Source organism: Mercurialis annua, linkage group LG2 (genome assembly GCF_937616625.2).
Source record: "Mercurialis annua linkage group LG2, ddMerAnnu1.2, whole genome shotgun sequence".
NCBI lineage: Eukaryota > Viridiplantae > Streptophyta > Magnoliopsida > Malpighiales > Euphorbiaceae > Mercurialis > Mercurialis annua.
The window spans coordinates 10,085,866-10,110,395 of record NC_065571.1 but is presented as its reverse complement, the minus strand read 5'-3'; the positions used below and the strand labels follow the sequence as shown (position 1 = coordinate 10,110,395).

Genomic DNA, 24,530 nt, shown 5'->3' with positions numbered 1-24,530 from the left:
ACAGGAGTTGATTCCTCTATTACAAGCTTTTAGGGAGCCCGTCTGTGAGTAGATCCCTTATCTTTGACTTATTACTGTTTGACGTGTCCTAGAAGTCCACTTCAGTGGGCGGATTCTATAGGACTCGACTTATTGTATTATTATATGAAATCGGGTTTTCATCATTTACAATTCAAAACGCCAAATAATTTTCTAGCATGAGGTGTGTATTTTTTAGTATTATTTGATGGTGATGAATTAATTAAATTAACATATTTATAGGATTTAAATGATATCTTAACAATGTAAAATAAAAATTATTTTTATAAGTAATAATGAAAAATTCTAAAAACGAATATAAATCTTTAAAAGCCTAAAATTTGCGTTGAACTATAAATTTTATGATCGAAAATCTGCCCGCCCATAATGAACCCGATAGCTAAAATTAATTTCTGATACCTTCTCGATTTAACATATCATAAATCTAATAATTTCAATCCAATTAAAAATTACATCGGATTTAAGATTATTTGCTCACCATCACCACTTTAAAAAAAAAAAAACAAATACAATATCATATAACCGATTTTACAGAAATAAATAATTTGACACAATTTTCATAACAGAAACCTGGACAACCCAACTTTAGCACCAGTAGCTCTCAGATCCCTCTGCACTTGCTCTCTAAACTCACCGAAACTAAACCTTCTATAAACCGCCGGCCGACTCCGGCAGCTCTCAATGACAGCTTCATTACGAGGACAGTAAAAATATCCGACAGAAAATCTCTCAACTTGCTGAGGCGCAACCACTCTATGCTTGACACTTGTATAAATATTACTGCTCAGTGCCTGAAATAAGTCACCGACGTTGATGATTAGAGCTTCAGGATTAGGTTTAACACAAACCCATTTGTCATCTTTATGTAACTGTAATCCTCCGACTGTGTCTTGGTATAATATTGTAAGAAAATCGCTGTCTGTGTGAGCCACTAACCCGCAGACTTTGGAGGATAAATTTGGGCATGGAGGGTATCGGTTTAATCGGAGAAAGCTTGTGTTTGGTGTGCAGTTTTGTTTGAAATAATTGGGTTTGATTCCTATGTTTTCTGCTAGAATTTTGGCTATTGTTTCAGCTATGGTGGTTGCTCTTCTCGCAAATGCTTCCATTGTTGATCTGAAAAATACATACAAAATTGTTTAGTATTGGGACGGAAATGAAAATGCTGAAACGGAAAATGTTCAAACACTAAAAATCAGATTTCATGCATGCATACATTGACCGAATTTCATTACAAAACCTGTCAAACGTCATTAACGTCTAGTACGATAACTAATTCGATTTGAAGATCGATAACCAAAATCAATTACCCGACTTTTGTAGTTTAAAAATAAATAAATTATAATTAAACTTATAAATCATACGATTTTACGGTCCAGTGATTTATCGGTTCATACTGCTTTTTATTTATTTAAAGCAGTTGGACTACATTTTTGGATTTTAAAAGGAATTGAACCGAATTAGTTTTCAATAATACTAATTTTTTTTAACGGAATTCAATAATACTAATTCAAATAATACTTTTTTATTATAACATATATAAATTCTGAATTTTAAAATTTTAGAAAGGAGTATAAAAATAAAAAATTTAATTTAAAAATTGTCATGCTAACATAGGTGTGAGGACACTAAAGGAGGTCCCAATCTATATGTGGTAGCTGCCTAAAAGATGTGTAAAGTTCCCAAACACTGGGTCAAGCTCCAATGGCTGAATTGATTTAGCCGTATTGAATTTTAAGGATAAGAAAATTGTTTGGCAGTTAGGTGGTAATCTAACATCGACATGACCATTTAATCCCAGTACTTGCATGTAACATTTGTAGATGTGTCACATGATTTTGATTTTGATAAGTTTTTGTAGGGTAATATTTTGTGACCAAGATAAGATTTGAAAGTGACAAACTATTTTAATTTTTAACTTCTGACCAATACCCAACACTCTTTTCACACTTCTTCAACACTTCTCTCTTAAATAGAGGGGAAATGTGGCAATATCTTTTTATTGAATCATAGTTTGAAAAATTGAACCGGTGGCCAAACCAATAAGACCATCGATTTTCAATTCAACCAATTTAGTGAAATAAATTTAAAACAAATTTTAGATATGAGTTAGAGTCTAACTTGTTGGATCAGCGATTCAATCACCGGTTCAACCAACAGTTCAATCCAGTCCAATTCGGTGCAATCTGATTCAGTCAAAATTTTGATTTTTAAAATAAATCGAATAGGACAACTGTCCTGTTTGATCCGGTTTAACCGCTTCAATTGTTCAGCCATGTTTGGTTTTTTAATCACTGGTTTGAGTTCACTCTATTGATGTAGGGTGTATATTCAATTCAAATCCAATATAATTAAGGTTTATTTTATTTTTTTTGAAAAAAATTAAACTCAATTAATTTTATAAACTCTATAATTTTAAACCGAATTAGTTCATTCAATTCATTTTTCAGTTTGATTTTTTCAATTAGGTTTGCAACAAAAGATTTTTTTTTGAGAGGAAAGATAAATTTAAACTATTTTTATTTTTAAAACCAAATTGGACTAAAAAAAAAATCCAACTTTTTTGTCTAGATCAGTTTTTACATATTCCTACTTCAGTATATCTATGACATTAGATTGAATTGGCCGGATTGAATTTTAAAAATATAAATAAATGCAAAACAAATCATAAATTTTTATGCGTGTTTACAATTTCAATATAAATTTTTTAATTTTATCAAGTTAAACGATCTATCGGCTTTTTATAATTTGCAACATTAGACAATTTCCTTTAAAAATTACTGATATGAACAACGAAAGAATATATATTTTGATAAAATTGAATATTTGACTCAACAATACCTATAGTTATATACACCAAAAGTTCATAATACTATGTTACGAACTGAACTCGCGTGAAAATATGTCTATCGTACCTGAGATTAGTCATGTGTCCATCCAGTCTTGAGATATCAGCAACTGATATATGCAAAGCTTCCGACCAGAAACACTGCTTCAGACAAGTAGCTTCACTGTTTCCCCATCGATAGCTATTAGCCGGCAAATTCAAGAAATTTTTACCAATTTTCATCGTAAACGGTTCTTGAAATACCTTCATTTGTTCATATTTCATGCTCTCCGATACTTCTTTTGAAATCCCATGATTTATAACTTGAAAAAAACCCCATTTTCTTGCTGCTTCAACTATTTCTCTCATGCATTTTTCCCTCTCTTTGTATCCCTTTTTTAAGCAATTTAGATCGATCATAGGTAGCTCGATCTGATCTTCGACCTTCGAGATTTCGAGTTCTGATGTTTCTTTCAGAAGTGAATTAATGGTTTGCTGCAATGGAGGTTCATTAGCCATGGCCGAGTTGGGAAGTGAGAGAGTTGAAATGGTTTTTATGTTTTGTTGAGAGTTTAAGAAGAGTGAACTTTATAGGAAATGGAGTTTGAGCATCTCCAAAATAAGTCAAAGACATGGTATAGATTGCAATCATTGTTATGGTTGGGTTTCATTTGGTGGTGGTACCATGCAATTCAATTCTTGAATAAGCGATACATTTAAGTTGTGAAAAGGGAAAAAGTTCTACGCACATATTCATTCAAGTATATTAGTGATTTTTTTTTTTATAAATATAAGGGAAAAGCGCCATATATACTCTTAATGTTTGACTCGATCAAGTAAGCCTTTAACGTCCGGAAAAATTAAAATATATCCCTAACGTCTTAAAAATTGAACAATTATACCTTTCGATTTTAACAACCAGATCCCGAACGTCTCATATATAAGTTAAAACATGAGCCTAATTGTTCACTTTCTAAGACATTAGGAGCATATATGAACCATTCCAGACGTTAAAAGCTCACTTGATCTTATAAACAAACCTTAAGGGTAGAGGTGGCCACGGTTCATAACTCGGCGGTTCGGTTCGGAACCGCCGGATCACGGTTCAAGAAAATGTGAAACCGGCCCGGAACCGCTTAAGAGACGGTTCCACGACGGTTCAGAACCGGACGGTTCCGGTTCCGGTTCCGGTTTAGGACGGTTTAGAAAAAAAATTAAAATTAAAATAAAATTTAATTACTAAAAAATATAATTTAACAATAAGATAACTTATGGAAATAGTATTACAAGAAAATAAAGATTTCTTTTTTAAAAATTAACCAAAACTTTAACTAAAACAAATATAATATATATTTTATTGCAAAAATAAATATATTATATGATAAAGATATAATATATATTTTAAATATATAATATATATTTTTTATCAACGGGTTCGACTCTTAAACCGCCGGTTCCGACTCGGAACGGTCGGTTCACGGTTCAACAAATATGAAACCGGCCGGGAACCGCCCTTTGTACGGTTCCGGGCCAATTTTAGTCTGGTTCCGGGTTTGACCGGTTCCGGACCGGGTTTGACCGCGCCAGTTCCGGACCTGTTCACGGGCTGACCCGGCCCACGGTCACCTCTACTTAAAGGTATAAATAATTCTTTTCCCTAAGTATAAAGACATGATAATTTTATTTCTCACCCATTTAATTAATGAATTGTAAAAATTCAAATATTTTAATTTATTTCAAAATAAAAAAATAAAACAGTTTTTATTGACAGTCCATCGACTATCCTCTTTTTCCCATCATAGTCCATGAATTTTAATTCCTAACCATACTCTCCACCAATTTCTATTATCAATAATTTTCTTTAGTGATTCTACTTTATCCATGTCAAAATACAGTGACATGACGGTCAACTAGAGCCCTATTAATTAGACGATAATTTTTTTTTTATCAAAAATAGTAATCGACTTTTAAAATTTTAATTGTTAGTTATTAATTAGTTATCGAGGCGTGGTTCGAAATCACAATCTCTCGATGCACTTAAAAACGCCTTAACCATTCAAGTTAGGTCCACATTGGCTTATAAAATTAATTCATTTTAAGATTTTTTTTTATTTATCATTTTATTTTATCTGGTTTCTGAACTTTTATGTGGTCTTTCAACTTTACATTTTAGCTTATCTGATTCTTAAATTTCTATCTAATCTTATTTAATCCCTGAATTTTATATATTTTTTATTTATCTGGTCTTTGAATTTCCATCTGTTTGAGGACCCGAGAAAGCAAAATAATCAAAGTTCAGGGATAAAATAAGATCACATGAAAATTTAAAGACAAAATGAACAAAAAAATATAAAATTCAGGGACTAAATAAAATCAAATAAAAGTTAAGAACTAAAAATATAAAATTAAGGGATCTTAAAAGAAGTTAATCCTAAATTATATTAATCGACATCACTCAAAAATTTAAGAGCAAATTACTCTAGGACCCCTCACGTTTGTCATAATTCATAGTTTGGTACCCCTTATTTAAAAATCAAACAATTTGGTGCCTGAATTTTAATTTTGTAAACTATAAGCCCTTCTGTTAAATATAGGTATCAGATCGTTAATGAAATAAAATGTGAGATACCAAATCGTTTGCAAAACGTTTAAAAATGAGGTATGAAATTGTTAAAATAATTAAACATGAGGTACCAAATCGTTTATATAATTGAAACTGAGGTAGCAAATCGTTTGAAAATAAATATCAAATTATTAACGGAACTAACAGAAGGGCTTTATAGTTTAAAAAATCAAAACTGAAGTACCAAATCGTTTGATTTTTCAAACAAGAGGTATCAAACTGTGAATTATAACAAACGTGAGGGATATGAAAGTAATTTGCTCAGAATTTAATTGTCTAATTTAAGTTGTGTAAAAACCAAAATATTTATATATATTGGACTTATCACATAATAATAAAATTAAACTAACTAATTAAATCAAGCCAATAAATTCATTTCATTTTGATTTAATTTAGCAATAGAATAAAATTGATTTTATTAATCTTGTTAAAAGGTTGAAAATTAAAAAAATTACTTAAGTTTAGTAAAAATTAAACTGAACAATATTTTTACTGAACCAGAAAAAAAATAAGACTGACTATATTCTTATAGATTTAAATATTTGTATTTTCGGATCATATAAAATTTTCTTCTGAGTATATATAAAACACGGCTAATCAACCATGAACATTGCATGATTAATAATCATATTCGGTATATAAAACTCAAACACAATATGTTTATGATACAGTTTATACAACATCATAATACGTATAAATTTGTTTAAACGTATTATTGGGACAATCTGTTTGAAATGACATGTTTAAATCCCCTTAACCATTTAGAAAACATTTTGATTTGATATAATGCACCTGTAATCATTAAAACCTATTAAAATTAATAATATGATACTTTTATTTAATTTAAAAAATAAAACAAGATTTTAAAAATAATAAATTAACAATAATTAAATAAAAGTTTTTTAATCATCTCTAAATGAATTATATGTGTCTTATCCGTTTAAAAACGGAATTAACCGTCTCATAAATATTTTGATTAGTTTATAACACGAACTGTTTATATCAAATTTATTTTCATTTAATTTTGTATTGTGCTATGTTATTTTAAATGTATTCTATCTAAAAATATTCTACCTATATTTTTATAAATTCCTTTCATTTCAATTTTAAGTAAAGAAAAGTTTAGTCAAATTTGATTTGAATTAAATACTCACCTTTACATTAAACCTTTAGATGAAAGAAAAATATAAATATATAAATTTTTCATGTTTTTTAAATAAAAAATATATTTTAATGTCTTGCTCCTTTAATTAAACAATCATTAACAAAATTCTTTAGTATATAATAGAAAACAAACCAGATAACGTTTACTAACTGTTTTTCCAAAAGTTTAACCTATCTAGATGTCTCTGTACTTTATATTTTTTTTTCTAAAGATCTTTATACTTTATTTTATATTATATGGTTCTTCTATTTATTTATTTTTAATTTTTAGGTTCTTTTTAAAAAATTTCTAGTCTTTCTATTTACAATTTTTTTCCTGCAGTCACTCAAAAGACTAGAAAAAACTTAAAAAATATATGAAAAATATAAATAGAGGGATCAGATAATACAAAAAATAAAATATAAAAATTTTCAAAAAAAATATAGACTTCTAGATGAATTTAGCCTTTTTAAAATATATTTTCTTTCTCAAATTGTCTTTAAATTTTAATTTGTATAAAAATATCACTAAATTTCTATCAATACTTTAATAGATTCCGTTGTGAATTTTTTCTAACTTCATTATCTTTTGATGATGTATAAGAACTAATAAGTTCGTTTGATGACATCTCAGCCAGCTTGAATTTCATTGTATTCATACAAAAGTTAATGAAAAATCTCAAAAAAAATCAAATTGTTGGATTTTTTTTACAAATTCATTAAAATAATTTATATTTTTGATGAATTTAATGAGATTTCAAATGGATAACATGTCATCAAGTATATCATCAAGTCAATTGACATATTATAAAAAAAAATAGAGAAACAATTGAGTGCATGAACTATTAAGTTATTGTATAAAAATTTAAAGACAATCGAAATGCAAACTAAGTTTAAGGATATTTTTCTTCTTTTTTAAAGAAGTTTACGGATAATTTTAAAAGGGAAAAAAATACAAAAAACCCTCGTAATTTTCACAAAAATACATGTATGCCCTTTTAGTCTTTTAGCTCTTTTTATTTTCAAATAAAACAAATAACCCCTTTTCTCCAAATCATAAGAAACACTCGTTAATGGCTGACATGTCTTCATAATCATATAGAAAAAATACCAAAAATAATTTTAATATTTATTAAAAATTTGGGGGATAAGTGTTCCAAAAGTAAATTAAAAAGATTTGTTTGTTCGTTTTTAAAACAATGAGAGTATAATTGTTCAATTTGAAGAATACGAGGGTGTATTTGTGCCAAAAAAATGACTGATAAATAATTTTGATAATAAATTGATAGTTTATTTTACCTTCTGCCTTTTAGAAGAGAGATAATTCAGAAAGTAAATTATCCTAAAATGTAGATAGGAAATATAAAATAAAATGTTAATTGGACCAACTTGCATGCAGGTTCTACTTTGAGACATTAATGGTAGGGTGAAGAGGGCGGCAAGGAAACTAAGCGGAGCCGGAACCGGGAGACAATTTCCTGTGCTTTTAATTTGGTCTTGTGACTGTTATATGTTTTTGGGTAATTGCAAAATTAATTATTTCCTCTGTTCGTAAAAATCAAAATAAATTACATCGTTTGGATTTCTTCCATAATCCAAATCAAAATAAATTACTTTAAAAATCCAGATTGTATTATATTTGATATACAAAAATGCCTTGAAAAACTGCCTTAAAAAGTTAATTGTGAATAATAATTAATTAATGATTTAATATATATTTTAATATAAAACTCTATTGGATGATATACTGCAATTGTCTTTATTTTTTTTGATAAATGATGAATTTATTAGCTCATCCACAAGAAGTGGAAGGCAAAAGCCGAAAAACTAGCTTGAAAAGAGAAAATCTAGCGATCTAAATACATCATTACCATCATAACTAAAACTCGGATTGTGATATTTGTAATGAATCACACCCTTGTTTATACAAAGAAAAACCAAATCCGTATAATTTGTTGTCTCGTGACGAAAAACTCTCTTATTTCTCGCTTTCCAAATTTCCCAAACACCGAAGAACCAAATAGTACCCCAAAGATTTCTATATCGTGAAGAAGCTAGAGACATCCATTGATAGTAGAAATTATCAATAACATCCGGAAAGACCCAACCACAAACATTTAATTTCCGAAGTAGAGTAACCCAAAACACCCGAGCTGTTACACAATGAAGGACAATGTGCATGGAAGATTCAATTTCTGAACAAAAAGAGCAACCTGCTGTTTCATTTTGAAGAAGACCCCTTATCCTCAAGAATTGGTTTGAAGCAATACGGTCTCTGTATACCAACCAAATGAAAAAAAGAATTCGAGGTGGTAAGCGTTGTTTCCAGAGAATGATGAGAAACTGATTCTCATGATGGACGGAAGTTGAAAGCCGAACAAAGTCTGATGCTGTGTATTTATGTCCAGATTTAACCCAGAAAACTGTATCTTCAAGGTCCGCTTGTAATGTGCAGCTCTTTATCTGCTCAAGTAAGTCTGCCATGATTATTGCTTCACCAACGCGTAGCCTTCGTCGCCAATTAAATCTATCGATACTGACCGACGGCGCAGCTGCAAATTCAGAAACTGTTCCCTCTTGATTTAAGGCCAATTTAAAAAGAGCTTCATGAGAGATTGATAGTGGCCGTGTATGATTTTGAATCCAAATATCTCTCCAAAACCTGATTGAGTTGCCATTTCCAACTGAAAACTTAATATTGGACATGAAAAGGTTCCAGCTAGCAACATCGTTCACACAACTCGCACGTATTCCACGCCATAAAAAAGATAAGTTTCGTTTATTTGGTTTAAGTAAATCATGCCAAGAGAGAAGGCCGGAGCTCACACTAATAACCGAAAACCATAGAGAATTCCTATCACAAGTCATCAATCTCCAAATCCATTTGTAAAGAAGACTACGATTTCTTAAACGTAAAGAGGGTATATTGAGACCACCTAAACTGGTAGGAAGACATACTGTATTCCAAGCCACCTTGCAAATACCTCTGGAGCCCGAGCTGCCCTTCCAAAGAAATTGCCTCATGTGAGTTTCCATTGCTTCAATAACACTAACCGGGACAACAAAGCTGCACATAGAATATACAGGCAAGCTACAGAGAACGGATTTAATAAGGACCAATCTACCTGCGGGGGACAAAAGATTTCCCTTCCAATGAGCAAGATGATTCGAAAAATTCTGAATCAAAGATGAGAAATGGTTACGTGAGAGAGACCTCTTGGCAAGTGGCATACCGAGATAATTGATAGGAAGGGTCTCAATTTTGCAATGCAAAATAGAGGCAGCAGCTTGAAGGTCTTCATTCTGTACATTAAGACCAATTAGAGAGCTTTTATGGTAATTGATACTCAGTCCAGATATCAGCTCAAAGCAACGAAGGATTCTATGTAAGTTTATCACCATATCCAAGTCGTTAGGCAAGAATAACAAAGTGTCGTCAGCGAACTGAAGTAAAGAAACATACTCATGGTAACCTCCAATATTAATACCTTCAATCAAGCCCAGGTCTTTAGCCTTGTCAATAAGACATTTAAAACCCTCTGTTGCGATAACAAAAAGCAAAGGCGATATAGGGTCGCCTTGTCTTACACCCCTTTCCATGAAGAAATTATATGTAGGACAGCCGTTAATTAGAACCGATAGCTGAGAGGAGTTTAAAATTGAAGAAACCCACTGAATCCACTTGGTGTCAAAATTCATCATTTCAAGAACTTTCAAAATATAAGGCCAGGAGACTCTGTCAAAAGCCTTTTGGAAATCTAACTTCAACATCAAAGTTTCTTTCTTACGACGAGAGCAGAGGTGAATGATTTCAGTCGCAATAGAATGGCAATCATGAATGTTTCGGCCTTTTATGAAGCCGAATTGGTTCTCAGATATGATCGAAGGAAGAATAGGTGCTAGGCGATTGGCAAGAGTCTTAGCTAAAATCTTGAGAACTCCATTAATGAGACTGATAGGCCGAAAATCCTTTATGTTGCTTGCCCCTTTGGTTTTCGGTATTAGAATCAAGAATGCCGTGTTAAGACCGGGTGGAAAATTTCCGGAGCTATGAAACTCGCGGAACAGCTGCAAAAAATCTTCCTTTAAATACTGCCAGGCATGTTTATAAAAAAACATGTTAAACCCGTCTGGTCCCGGTGCTTTATTGTCATCACAATCCATCAAAGCCAAATGGATTTCGTTCATGCCAAAAACCCCGCTTAATTCAGCTGCTTGAACTGGTAACAGAGACTTGAAGTGAAGGGAATTCAGACTAAAGGAAATAGGAGATTCACTTTTGTAGAGAGAATGGTAAAAATAGCTAGCATGCTCTCTGATATCAGCTGGAGTATTATAAAGAACATTCTCTACAGTAATTTCAGAAATATGATTATTCTTAGCATGCAGAGTCGCAGCCGTGTGAAAGAAAGAAGTGTTTTTGTCGCCCAGTAGACCCCAATTCATACGAGATTTCTGCAACCAAAGAGATTCTATATCCTGCGTAATCCCAAGAAGATCAGCCCGGAGAGAAGAGAGGGAGTGCATTTCCGTTTCAGATAGCAACCGTGTATCAGTTATCGCTTCTAAAACAGTAATTGAATTTTGAATCGAAGCAGCCTTAGTATTCAGATTCCCATAAACTGATTTGTTCCATGAGCTAATCAGTTTTCTTAGTTCACGTAGCTTGATAAGAAGAGATGAATGGCAACAAACCGAGTTCCAAGAAGTATCTATGAAGTCCTTAAAGCTTGGATGCTTCCACCATGCGTTTATAGACCGGAAAGGTTTGGGACCCCAGTTTAAATGAGCTGCTGTAGAAAAGTGAAGTGGAACATGGTCGGAATATGAGCGAGCTAAGGATTTTAGGTGAAGATTTGGCCATTTAGTAAGTACTGATGTAGAGACGAAGCATCTATCAATTTTTGATTTGGAAGACTGATTTTGCCATGTAAAGAAACGACCATGTAACGGAACCTCCACCAGATTAGCATTATTAATAAAAGCAGAAAAATCAATCATGGAAGTAGAAAAGCTAGAGCAGTTAACCCTTTCTGAAGGATCCAAGACGTCGTTGAAATCACCCGAAATAAAACAAAGTCTATCGCAAATTAATTCTGGAACAATTTCAGCCCAGACTATCACTCTGTCTTCATGACGATTAGGAGCATATATAAGAACAAATCTGATAGGTTTTGAAAACCAGTCAAAGTCTAAAGAGATCCAACTCCTCGATTTCTGAACTCTAGAAGGAGAAATCATACTCTTTTTCCAAATACATAAAAGACCTCCGGAGGCACCAATAGAATTAGAAAAGCAATAATCAAAATCGATATCTGGCCACAATCTACGAATCATATAATCGTCCACAAACTCTTTTTTTGTTTCAACAAGACCCACAAGAGATAAATTGAGAGTTGAAACAAACGATTTAATCGATCTCTGCTTGCGAAAATGAGTGATCCCGCCTCGGCAGTTCCAAGTAATGAAATTAAATGTATCAGACATAAAAAAGTTAAAAATAACCTTGATTAGCAGAGACTTACTGACAAGTCTGATGCTCCTTGATGATTTTCTGAGTGAGAAGCTCTACAATTTCCTTCTCTAGTTCCTCAGCAAATAGGCCCAATTTTACTCCAACTTCAAATGTCTTTTTTGCTTCTTCTGTGTATGCTATTGATTGTAAATCAATAGAAGGATCAACTGGTCGATTGACTGTTACTGGACTAATGCTAGGTACAAATTTCCTTCTTTGAGTGATATATGACTTGTCTGGTGGTGGAAGATGTTCATTAGAGTTCAATGGCTCGGTTGAATGTTCTGGGGATGAAACAGTATCGTTTCCAGAATTAGCAGGTCCATTATTATACTTTACGTGTTTGGCCTGTACGTCAAGCAAAGAAAGCTGCTCACGTTGTTTTTCTTGCTCAACGAAAGTAGTGTCATCAGCCTTTCTTATCTCATCTTTTGAAGGAACTGATTCTGTATCTGATCCATATTCTGTTGAAGAATCCGTGTTATGCAAATTGTTGGAAATCAGAATAGGAACAGAAGATTCGGTCACTTGAATATTAAATTCTCTTCCATCAATAACCACTGGAAGAGTACAGTCAATATGCTGTGTCGAAGTTGTGATGAGAACTGAGACGGAGTCAAGACGTTCTTTTGAAGAAACCATAGGGTGAACTGAAATAGATTTTCCAAATCTGTCTCCAACCTTCATGAAGAAATCTTCAGACCAAGCAATAAGGGGGACTCCAACAAGATCTAACCAAGTATATCGTTCATTCGATGAAAAAAAGATATCGCAAGGAGTATATGAATCGAAGAAAGCTATCATGCTTTTGAAATCTTGCTTGAAGCGTAGTAAATACTGTTCAGAATGAAAATTGATCAAAATATGAGAACCACCAAGAAACGAAATTGATTCAAAGACCACTTCAATGTCCTTCAAAAAGCTATGAACATGGGGTAAATTGTCTTTATTACGAAAATAAAAAACCATGTGTCTGATTCTGATTTCTCCCCTTATAACGCTTTGCAATGTTGTATATAATTTTTTTTTCTAAAGTGCTTACTAACAGGATGAAGAAGATAATGTCGATTATTATTTTTAAAAATCAGAGTGCTTTTGCCAAGAACAAGCTCAATACTGATAACTTCATTATTGCTTACGAAATCAGCCATTATCTTAAAAAGAAACAACGTGGCAAAAATACAATGGCTACTCAAAGTACTTGCTAACATGATGAAAAAGATTAATGCTGATTATTATTTCTGAAAATGAGAATACTTTTGGCAAGAAAAGGCTCATCACCGATAACATGCTTATTACTTATGAAATCAGGCATTATCTTAAGCAAAAAAAGTGTGGCAAGAGCAGAATTGTTGCCCTTAAAATAGACATGAGTAAAGCGTTTGATAAGTAAAATGGAGTTTTATTGGTGACATGATGGCGAAGTTGGGTTACACCAATCATTGGTTAATATTATTATGACTTGTCTCTTCGATCCGATACACTAGCATATATTGATGACAATCTTGAATTAAATCCCATTAGTCCGAGTTGTGGCTCGCGGCAAGCTGATTCCTTATCACCTTATTTGTTTATTACTTGTGTGGCTGTGTTAAAAGTTTGAGTATGATTCTAGCGGAGAGTGAAAAAAATGGCTAATTACATGGTGTGGAGGTTTGTCAGAGAGCTACGTCGATTAGTTACTTATTTTTCGCAGACGATTGTTATCTTTTTTTCGGGCCTCTATTGATGAAATGGGTGAAGTGAAGAGTATTTTAAACCGATACAAGCTTTTTATCGGGGCAACGACTAGACAATATTTTATTTAGCTGCGATGTGAGAAAAGAGTTATGAAGTAGTATTTCAGCCGTTCTAAATGTAGGTAGTGTCTAATTAAGGCAAGAATCAAGGTTTCTATTATGTGAAGGAACATATTTGCAATAAGATCAGAGGTTGGAATTGTAAGTTTTTTTGAGGAGCGTCAAGGAGATTTTTATATCAAGACGATTAGTCAATCATTGACCAATTACATCATGGACGTGTTTTTTTTGTTTTTGTTTTTTTTTTTAAAAAATTAAATTAATAAAAACACATTTGTCTTCTTCGAGAGAGATCCGATTTGGGTTCGTCTCGAGGAAGACGAACCAGATCTGATTCATCATCCACCCTGAAAAATGAACTCTGGTTCGTCTTTCATGGAGAAAGACCAATGGAAGAAAACGAACGCTGGTTGTCTTCCATGGAAGACAACTGATTCGTTTTTCTCGAGACGAACCCAAATCGGGTTTGTCTCGAGAAAAACGAACAGCGGATTGAAATGCGGCAGCAAAGTCAGAGGAGGATGCTGCGACATAGTCAAGATCGTTCAAATATCGGAATATTAATTATTATTAATTATTTTATTATTATTTGAATTCATAGGAAGAAGGTTTTTTTATTCAATTTATAACAACAAATGATATTTGGCATATATGCTAAAAATAATAAATTGATCTTTTCTTCAAATGAAAGATCAATTTAAACATCGGAATGAAATTGAAAAGGGCTAAAAGATCGATTTTTTTTGAACCAGACCGAAAAGCCTCCAGAATAAGGGGACGACGGTCAACCATCCACGACATTAGACCAATTATTAAAGGTTTATAATTCGAGACATCGAATAATTTTTAATGAAAATTAGTGATATCAACTCTAAAATACATGGATGTTAAAATAGCACATATTTTAGTGTCCATAGCGTCATCTTAAACAAAGAATTGCTCATTGGTCTGAACTATAAAAAACATTGTTGGATCATTTTTAATCGTTAGAATTAAAAATTCGTATAAAATATGCTAGAATACAATTTTTTTTAAAATAATAATATTATCACATTCCTAAACCAAAGAATGCCGAAAGCAAGAGTACAAGCCCAAAAAAGAACAATTAATTTAAATTAATCTATACTTCTAAAAACATCATGCACATTATGAGCGAAATCCGAATTATAGAATCTATAATGAGCTACCCTCCTTGATAATGCACACAAAGGTTAGATCATTAGATTCTATAATTTTACGATTAAAGTTCATAATTTATTTTATAATTAATCCTATATTTCTAGAATTTGATTAGATAAACACCTTACAATTAAAGAATTAACCAATCCTTAAAATTTTATCAGATAAAATTAAAGACTTAACTAATCCTAAGATTCCTGTACTTTCTATTTCTTTTTACTTCGTTTTTAAATATTTTTATTTTTTTACTTGATTTTCGTACTTTTGAAAACAATTTTATAAGTCTTTTTGTTTCTTACTTAATCTCTGCACTTTCAAAAACAACTTTACTTGATCCCTTACACTTATATACTTTTATTAGCGAAAAGATTTTTAAAATTATTTTTAAAAATATAGGGATCAAGTAAAAGAACAAAAACACCTAAAAACGATGTAAAAAAAAATAGTACAAAAATTGTAGGATAGATTTTGCCAAAATTAAACATCATAGCAATTTAAAATGTCAAAAAATCAGTTTTTATTTCAGAAAATTATATTAATGTTCTCTACAGTCTAGCAGTTGCTTTCGAAACCCTTAAACAAATTTCATAACTCTATATGCTAGACAAAATAAAACAATACTGATCTTATATTTAATATTATCAAAAAGATTCTGGTAATATCTGTATTTTTTCATCAAAAAAATTACTCGATATTTTACATTATTAAAAATTAATATTTGATGTTTTATATTAGTAAAGCTACCAATAATTTTAAAAAAAAAATAAAAACTGCTCAAAATACAAAATACTAAAATTTAACAAAAATGGCTCGCTCACTCATTAATTCCACCATTGAAATACTACCTGTCTATTTGGTAGACAGGATGTGTAGTTGGGAGGCAGCATTCAAAACATAGTTTCAAACAATCAAACAACAAAACATTACCCCAACCAACCTAAATTTTTACGAGTACTTTCCGTGTGGTCGACTTTTTATATTCAATGGTTGAGTGTGACTTGCTCACATATCTTATTTATATGGATAAATTACATTAGCGGCATTTGTATTTTTAAAATTTTTTATTTTAGTATTTTTATTTTATTTCTTTTAAGTCAGTGGTTTAACTTTTTAAAATGTATAAAAACAGCATGTTTGACCATTTTCCCGTCGCTCGACTACAAATCAGGCTACAAATAATTATTGAATTTGTTGATATCGGGTGATATTTTATTTCCGTGTAATATAAATGTATCGTTGCATATATAATATTTTTTCTTATTAAGATGACTTATAAATTTAATTACAAAGGAAGTTATTTTATTCTCTAAGCACACCAACTACCCGAAGAATAGTGAAAGGCACTAGTTTAATGTATTTTAAAAAGTTGACACTATTTTTAGAGTAACAATTGTTATGGACATAACAATATTTTTGATTTTTACAGAATTATCCTCTTTTAAAACAAAATATTTTTAAAAAAATCGGATATTTACAGTAGTAATTTTTTAGAATACATGTTTTACTTATTTACACTTTTACATGTCAGTTTTTGACTTTGTTTTTTGATTTTTTTTATTTCCGAAAAATATTTTTTTTTAATTTCACAAATACCTTTTTTCGGTTTTGGATTTTCACCCAATTTTGATTTTTGGTTTTTTCGGTTCGGTCGAACGAACCAACCGATTGCACAACCCTTCAATTTTTAATAATTTATTCTCTTTTTTATAGATTTTTTTCTTAGAATTTTTTTTTATTTTTTATCGTATTTTTATAGTGTAACAATAGTATATATATAGTGTTTTATGGTGTTTTTAAAGTGTAAGAATAGTGTATATATAGTGTATATATAGTGTATTTATGGCATTTTGTAGTGTTTTTGTGGTCTATACCATAAAAACACTGCAAATACACCATAAATACTGCAAAATGCACCATTGATATACTAAAAAACCGGCATAGATACACCAAAAACATAGATATCCCGAAAAACATCAGCAATACACTATGAATACACCAAAAATACACTATAACATAAATATATTATAAAATCACTACAAATACACCATAAATCAATTTATTTTTTACAAATTCAGTAGCAATAAACAAATCTATGGATAAGAGAAAGACAAAATAATTTTATGAATAATAGAATAATTTTATAAACAAAAAAAAATTATAGATCTACAATAATTTATTTACAAAATGTTTAAATCATCCCAAAAAACATAAAAATTTACACAAATCTAAAAATAATGTTGAGAAATTCATAGCGCGAACGAAAGAGACGAACGAAGTAGCGCGAACGGGAAAAAAATAATATTTACATGAGTTTAAAGGAGTGGTCTTTTTTTCTATTTGTTGGAAGAAGAAAAAAAGAGTTGGTCCAAACTGAAAATAATTATCTCGGCATTCCAATATTCCTAACAAATATTTTTAGAATCTTTTGGTATCTTAAGTAAGGTAGTTTCACTTTTTAATCTTAACCTTTTTAGTCTCAAACCCATATTAACTGCTCCATAGTTGAATGTTGATCTCATATCATAAATAACTTATAGTAGTTAAAACCTAGAAAAATTATTAACTTATAGTAGTTAAAACCTAGAAAAATTATTGCACATAACCGTTACGTTATGTCATTCTTACAATAAACTAATAATATATTACTAAAAAATTAATAATAAAAAATTAAATAATAATAATTAAAATATTTTCTATTGCAAATGCTCATTAGCTTGTTGTAAATATGACATAACACAATCAATATATGAGATAAACACTCTAAAAGCTATACTAAAAGTATCTACAGTTTAATTCTTTTAATAGATTTAAAATCATGTTTGGTTCATAAAATATATGCGGAATGGAATAATTATTCCGTATAAAATGATTTTTTTTTACTTTGGTTCATGGAATTGTTATCCCATGATTTTATGAAATAAATACTCTCAAAAATTAAAAAATGGTTATTCCATCCCTTTTAAAATAACTATTCCAGTCCATGCTATTTCGGCCATGTTTGGTTCATGGAATAGAATAGGTAGGCTAAATCCATTTTAAGATCCTTAAACTATACAATTTTGGTTTATCAGGTTCCTCAACTTCTATTTGGCATTCTCAGGTCCTTAAACTTTCATTTTTTGGTTTATCAGATCCGTCGACTTCTATTTGACTTCTCAGATCCCTAAACTTTTGTTTTTTGGTTCATTAGATCCTTTAAGAGAGATCAATTTAAAGAGTTAAATGAAGTAAAAAAAACAAAAGTTTAAGGACCTAAGGAACAAAAAAATAAAAATTTAGGGATCTGAGGAAGTCAAATAAAAATTTAGGGACCCGATGAACCAAAAAAATGAAAGTTTAGGGACTTGAGGAAGTCAAATAAAAGTGGAGGGACCTAATGAACAAAAAACATATAGTTCAGAGACCTTAAAATAGGTTTAGCCGAATAGCTATTTCATGAGAAATAGAATAGCCATTCTTTAGTTTTTAAGAGGAGTACTTATTCTACAAAATTATGGAATAGCAATTCTGTAGAAGACCTATTCCATAAATCAAAGCAAAGAATTTTCATTTTATACGAAATAGCTATTCCATTCCGCATATATTACATGAACCGAATATGGCCTTTTTTCTATAAACCAAACATGATCTAATTAGTTCTATCATATAGAATTTTACCTTAACTAACTTCTAAAAACTCAATTTATCTAACAATTTTGATTTACCAAACCACATATAAAAATTCATATTTATATTTCTATAAAAAACAGATTAATTACATATATAAAATTATCATCTTTACCTTATAATCTAATTCCATAACGACTTTTAAAAATTATCAATTTCATTCACTATCTTTTCATTTTTTGCGATTATATCATCGTTTTAAAATTAATGAGTTTGAACTGATGTGCAGCAGTCACATAAAAGACATTGTTTTGATAAATAAAATTATTTACAAATAAAATTATAATTTTTATCTTGAATTACAATTCTACCACCAATTATTTATTTATTTTTGCAATCATCAATTCTGCCAAGAAAGGATATTTATTTACAGTTCATTACAAAAAATATATAAAAAAACCTATATACTCTGGATTGTTTTGTTAAAAATTAATTTATAAACATCGGTGAGAACGGTAAAAAAATCGAAAGACCTTTGGTGGTATGTTTATACACTAGCAAAATCTTTTTTGCAATTTCAGTTTTGTCATTGCAAAGATGAATGGTGCTTGTATGTTGAAGCTGGATATTGTTTTCTGTGGCATATGAACTATGTTTCTCAGAGAAGCCATGGCCTTGTACTTTTCAGTTTGCTTTACTACAATGAAGCGGATCTGCCGGCAACACAGGATTTGATCCCTTTCCAAGTTTTAAAGTGGGTGTTTAAATTTGTCCAAAGTATTGAAGGAGCCTTTAATTTAATATAAACAAGGCCTAATTACTTAAAAACCACCCACCTTATAACTTTTTTTCATTTATACCATGATCTAGGAAAATTTTCAATTGTACCCTATTTTTGATTTTTATGTTTAATCTCTACCCCAATGAGTTGAATTGACCTATTTTCTTTTAAAAAAGAGTTTAAATTAGTCCTTCATTTTTAACCTATATTCTAATTAAACGTTAATGTTAATCATTTATATATCTTGTTTTTAATATTTTCATCTTTAAATTAATTAAATTATAAAAAAAATTATTTTTGGGGTACAAACGAAACATAAAAATCGAAAATATGGTACAATTGAAAATTTTCCTAGGTCATGGTATAAATGAAAAAAAGTTATAAGGTGGGTGGTTTTTAAGTAATTAGGCCTATAAACAAAGCAGTAGAGATTAAATTAGAAAGAATTTATCTATTAAGTTGTGTCATAGATGAGCCGCTGCTATGAAAACGATAATTCGACAGAATCAAGGTGTCGATTTGTATCAGTTGATCGTCCCCAAGGTTAACACAATTGGCTTCCAGCGCATGCATTCATGGTGGAAGCTTGAAACAGTGAACTTCAATTGCCCAAAAACGAGAAAGGATAGTATTCACTCCATCACATTCTATTTGACAAAATTCAGAGTTTTTGACATCCCATTCTAAACGACAAAACCGACATAACTATAATTTTTTATTTTAATTTTTTTTTGTTGTCCTCGTGTAAAATTAAACTTTTTATAGAGAACTGGTGAGTATTAACTTTGGGCCTGTTTGGTTCAGCTGTTTCTTATAGCTGGTAGCTGTTAGCTGTTGGCTGGTAGCTGTTAGCTGTTGGCTGGTAGCTGATAGACCATACGTGTTTGGTGAGATTTGATTAGCTGTTGCTGTTTATATGTAAAATGATCGTAAAGGGCAGATTTTTTTTTATTTATTAAACTATAAATATATTATTTTACATAATAATTAATAAAAATATTAATAATTATTTTTATATAAGAAGCCAATATTTAGTTTAAATTTATTTATATATTTTTTATAAATTTATGATTTATTTAAAAAAATTATTAAATTATAGTTGTTTTAATATAAATAAAATAATTTTATATAATTTATAAATGATTAGAGTATTTAAAAATAAATTAAATAATTTTATATATTAAAAAAGGGTATATTATAATGGGGGTAATTTTGTCAAAATAATTAAAAATGTTGAAACAGCTATCAGCTGTTGGCAAAAAGCTCCAAAATGGAGCTTTTCAAACAACAGCTGTTGGAGGTTCAAAAAGTTCCAAAAAACTCTTAAGAAAATCTTAACAAACACTTTTATGGAGCTTTTTAAAAAACAAAAGCTAAAAGCTTTACCAAAAAGCTGAACCAAACACCCACTTTGTTTGTTTATTGTAATTTAGTAATTATTGAGTTACTATTGAATGTAACATAAACATATTAACTCAAAAATCTAAATATTTTTGATTGTATTTTAAAATAAAGCTTCCCTATTAGCTGAATTTTATTATTGACCAAAAACAGTTACCATTCTTTTGACCAAAATAAGATAAGCCACACTTAATTGTCATTACTATTTTCAAACTTAGCTATATTTTCACTGTTTTTTGAATTTATTTAGAATTATATTTTTAATAATCAGTCGGTATATGAATATTATTCATGAGTTTTAAAAAAAATGTACTATCACGTATACATGGCTAAAAACTTGTAATTTTGAAATTGTAGAACTATCGGTAAATCTATTTAAATTTTTCGAAAATAATGTATTCTATTAATACAAAATGTTAAAATCTAATCCTTAAGAAATGGATATGAAAATTTAAACTCATAATCAATTTTATACATAACATATGAAAGGCCAAGGTAAAGAAGTTACTCATCATCCTTATAAGGGTATTCTTCTGGCATTTGCTTTAGAAGCTTCACTTGTAACTCATATGCATCATCACCTCGAAGCATATCACGAGCCCATGTGACTTCAGTCTTCATCGACACCTACAATAGGATTAATCATTGTAACAACGAACAAAGCAAAGAGGGATACAAAAAGTCAGAAAGAAAAAGAAACAATTACTGCTAAAATATTTTGCTTGATAATCTTGAGGTATTATTTCAGGTCGGGAAATTGTAATTGATCTATTCTAGAGTAGAGCTGGCTAAATTCAAAATGACTTGTAATGATCAGAATAACTTACTTTCTCTATCATAAAATGATTAGAAATTAAATGATTAAATGTAGAGGTATTATTTCAGCTAGGGTAATATCTATATGATCTTAAGCTGGTTAAATTGGAAACAAGTCATATAGATCGCAGTAACTTACTTTCCCTAGCATGCAATGATCTATCAATTTGATGAAAAGGCTGACAATGTAAGTTTTGCAAGATAACCAACAAGTACATCCATTGCGAGATGGAAATGGTGCTTTTGAGTTTTCACCTTTAACTAAAAAATTAACACAATAACTGATGTAATGTTAAAAATTCTAGAAATCCTCGTTTTTCAATTGTAATTTCCTCGTATGAGTAACCTTAACGTGAAATTAACTCCACGAAGAATCATTAAGCTAGCAAGATCACAACTGCATAATTGAGTTGGAAAAAAGTACTGATACATTCAAACCGAGCCTAAGGTTCTATTGTTGTACAGTCATTTTTTCTACTGGCAATAAAAGGCAACACTTACAAATAGAGTAGAGGGGGAGGAGTTCAAAGAAATACAGCACGGTAGAAATTGCAAAACTGAGTAATAGCAAAGGAAGACACTCACCATCTCTAGTGCCCCTCTAATGACTCCACTTAAGATGTTGCAGTAATATAGGCCTTGGCATGTATCGGGAAGCTCTACAAAGTCCACCAAGGGATTATCTTCCAAAATTATACTGCAACATGTCCCGTCAGCATCCCAGTTGGTCACAGATGCACTAACCCCGAGGAACATTTTGAAACCTACCTGTATTACAACTGCTGATTATATGAGCATGTTCTATTCAATAGTTTCAACAGGAAACCAAAAATACAATTACGAACTGCAAAAAAAAGCTGAAGGCCAGAGATAAAGCAGCAAGAAGCTTGTCGAAAGAAAGCTAAAAAATAGAATGCATTTCGTAACCATCTCAACCTGTATATGATTCCTGATTTATTAAATGACTATCAGAAATTAGACTAGAGCTTCTATCAGGAAAAATTTATATGCTTTGACGAAAAATTGTAAAAATTAGATAGCTATTTCCAGAAGAGGAAGCTAATTAACATTTAGATAAACCGAAGTGCAGCAAAGAAGAGTTATTTGGGTGCAGGGTAAAGGGTAGCGGGAAGGCTAACAATGCTTGTCAAGCCTATAGACTTAGTGTTGTTAACAGTATCAAGATAAATGCTTGCTAACAATATTTATACTTATCAGACAGCAGTATATCCTAAATCTTGCAAGAAAGTGGCTTCTCCGAGATAACATCAACTTGTAACCGTCAACCACATTTGAACTCAACATACGAATCCCTTTACTCTTTAATTTGATAAATACAACTAACTTCCAACATGAATGCCACTCTAATGTCACTAGAGCATTAAGTATCACTACGCTTTAATGTAAAACTGGTTAAACTTGCCCGAGACAAGAATACCAAAATTCAGCCCTCGAACTTTAAAAATGGAAAATGAAAACTAGCACATATACACGATATTACTATATAAAATCACAATTCTCAGGTGCCAAGTCAGCCATTCTTTGGACCACAAACTGAAATTCAATACCAAGTTTCTTCATTACTAACTCGATGTTTTAACATTTTCAACTTATTCATTCTTGAACAAAAAGCAAAACCATCCGAAGTAAAATATATCAGAGATGCCACAATAAAGAACGATTCGGCCAACAATTCATGAGTTACTCGATAACAAGAAAATGTAAAATAATCAAGTATGTGTATCACACGCTAACCTTAGCAATGACCGCAGCCGTCTCTCTAAAATCCGCACATCTGGTGACATTAGATTTTGCTAAAAACTCATCAATCAACCGAATTCCGATGTTATAACCCCTACAACAATCAAATTCACCAACCAAAATCATAACTACCTTGCTTGCAACACGTAATAACACGAAACAAAACTCATTTCTATGTTTGAAAACCTAATAACTCTAACATGAATTTTTTTCCCAAGAATTCAATTGTAACCGGGAAAGCTTCAAAACGACATAGCATTATTAAATGAATACATACATTTGATCGAGCTGTTTGTTAACTTCGTCAACTTCCTCTAAATCCGTAAGCAACTGAAGCACAATCGAGCCGTAGGTTAATGTAAACAGCTCCGCGTTCTATTTATTTATTCATTACAAATAAAAAAAATCAGTGATCAGAATCAAACTTCAAATAATATAAATGAAATTTGCATATGTTTTGAATAGTGCTTACTACGCGCTCAACGCTGGCGAAGATTGCATCGCCGGATCGGGGACCAACGGGAGGGGCCATTTTGATATTCGGAGACGGAAGAAAATAGACTGGTGTTGAGTTCTTTGTTCTCTGTCTTTTGTAAAGAAACTGAGATGGGCTCAAATTTGTTCCACTGGGCCTTTCAATCTGTATTGGGCTTCTTACATAATTATGTGTGGAAATTAGGCCCATCACCTCAAAAAGGCCTAAATATTCTCACAGCTACCACGCGGCCCACCTTCTTCTTTTTTACGGTTATCATCTTCTTTTTTTTCAGATTTCTTGTTTTTGTTTTGTTTTTTTTACGATTATCATGAAAGGCTACTAAAACATGTGTTCGACGACTCATTAGAAAGCGACGCCGCCGACGAACATCAACAACTACCACCTTGCAATTCACAAGTAAACGGCGATGAATCTCATTCAACCATCAATCAAGCTACAAATCCTACATGGCAACCAATTAAGCAAATCAACGACCTGTGGCTTTGCAGAGACTTTCTATATTCCCACCAACAGTCTACGCTGCTTTTCCATATTCAAAACG

General features: G+C 31.0%; 2 protein-coding genes across 2 annotated transcripts; both read right to left on the bottom strand.

Annotated features, from left to right (window-relative positions):
* Window positions 1–440: 440 nt before the first annotated feature.
* LOC126669652 (gibberellin 2-beta-dioxygenase 8-like) lies at window positions 441–3,549 on the bottom strand. The gene is made up of 2 exons (XM_050363175.2): window positions 2,955–3,549; window positions 441–1,155 (listed from the first exon to the last, which is right to left on the bottom strand). Exons 1-2 carry the CDS (start codon window positions 3,383–3,385, stop codon window positions 597–599), a joined length of 990 nt encoding a protein of 329 aa, XP_050219132.1. The 5' UTR covers window positions 3,386–3,549; the 3' UTR covers window positions 441–596.
* Window positions 3,550–21,264: 17,715 nt separating this feature from the next.
* Window positions 21,265–24,073, bottom strand: LOC126667013 (uncharacterized). Its single transcript, XM_050359956.2, has 5 exons — window positions 23,963–24,073; window positions 23,768–23,865; window positions 23,485–23,584; window positions 22,315–22,497; window positions 21,265–21,540 (listed from the first exon to the last, which is right to left on the bottom strand). Exons 1-5 carry the CDS (start codon window positions 24,020–24,022, stop codon window positions 21,418–21,420), a joined length of 564 nt encoding a protein of 187 aa, XP_050215913.1. The 5' UTR covers window positions 24,023–24,073; the 3' UTR covers window positions 21,265–21,417.
* Between the last annotated feature and the right edge of the window lie 457 nt (window positions 24,074–24,530).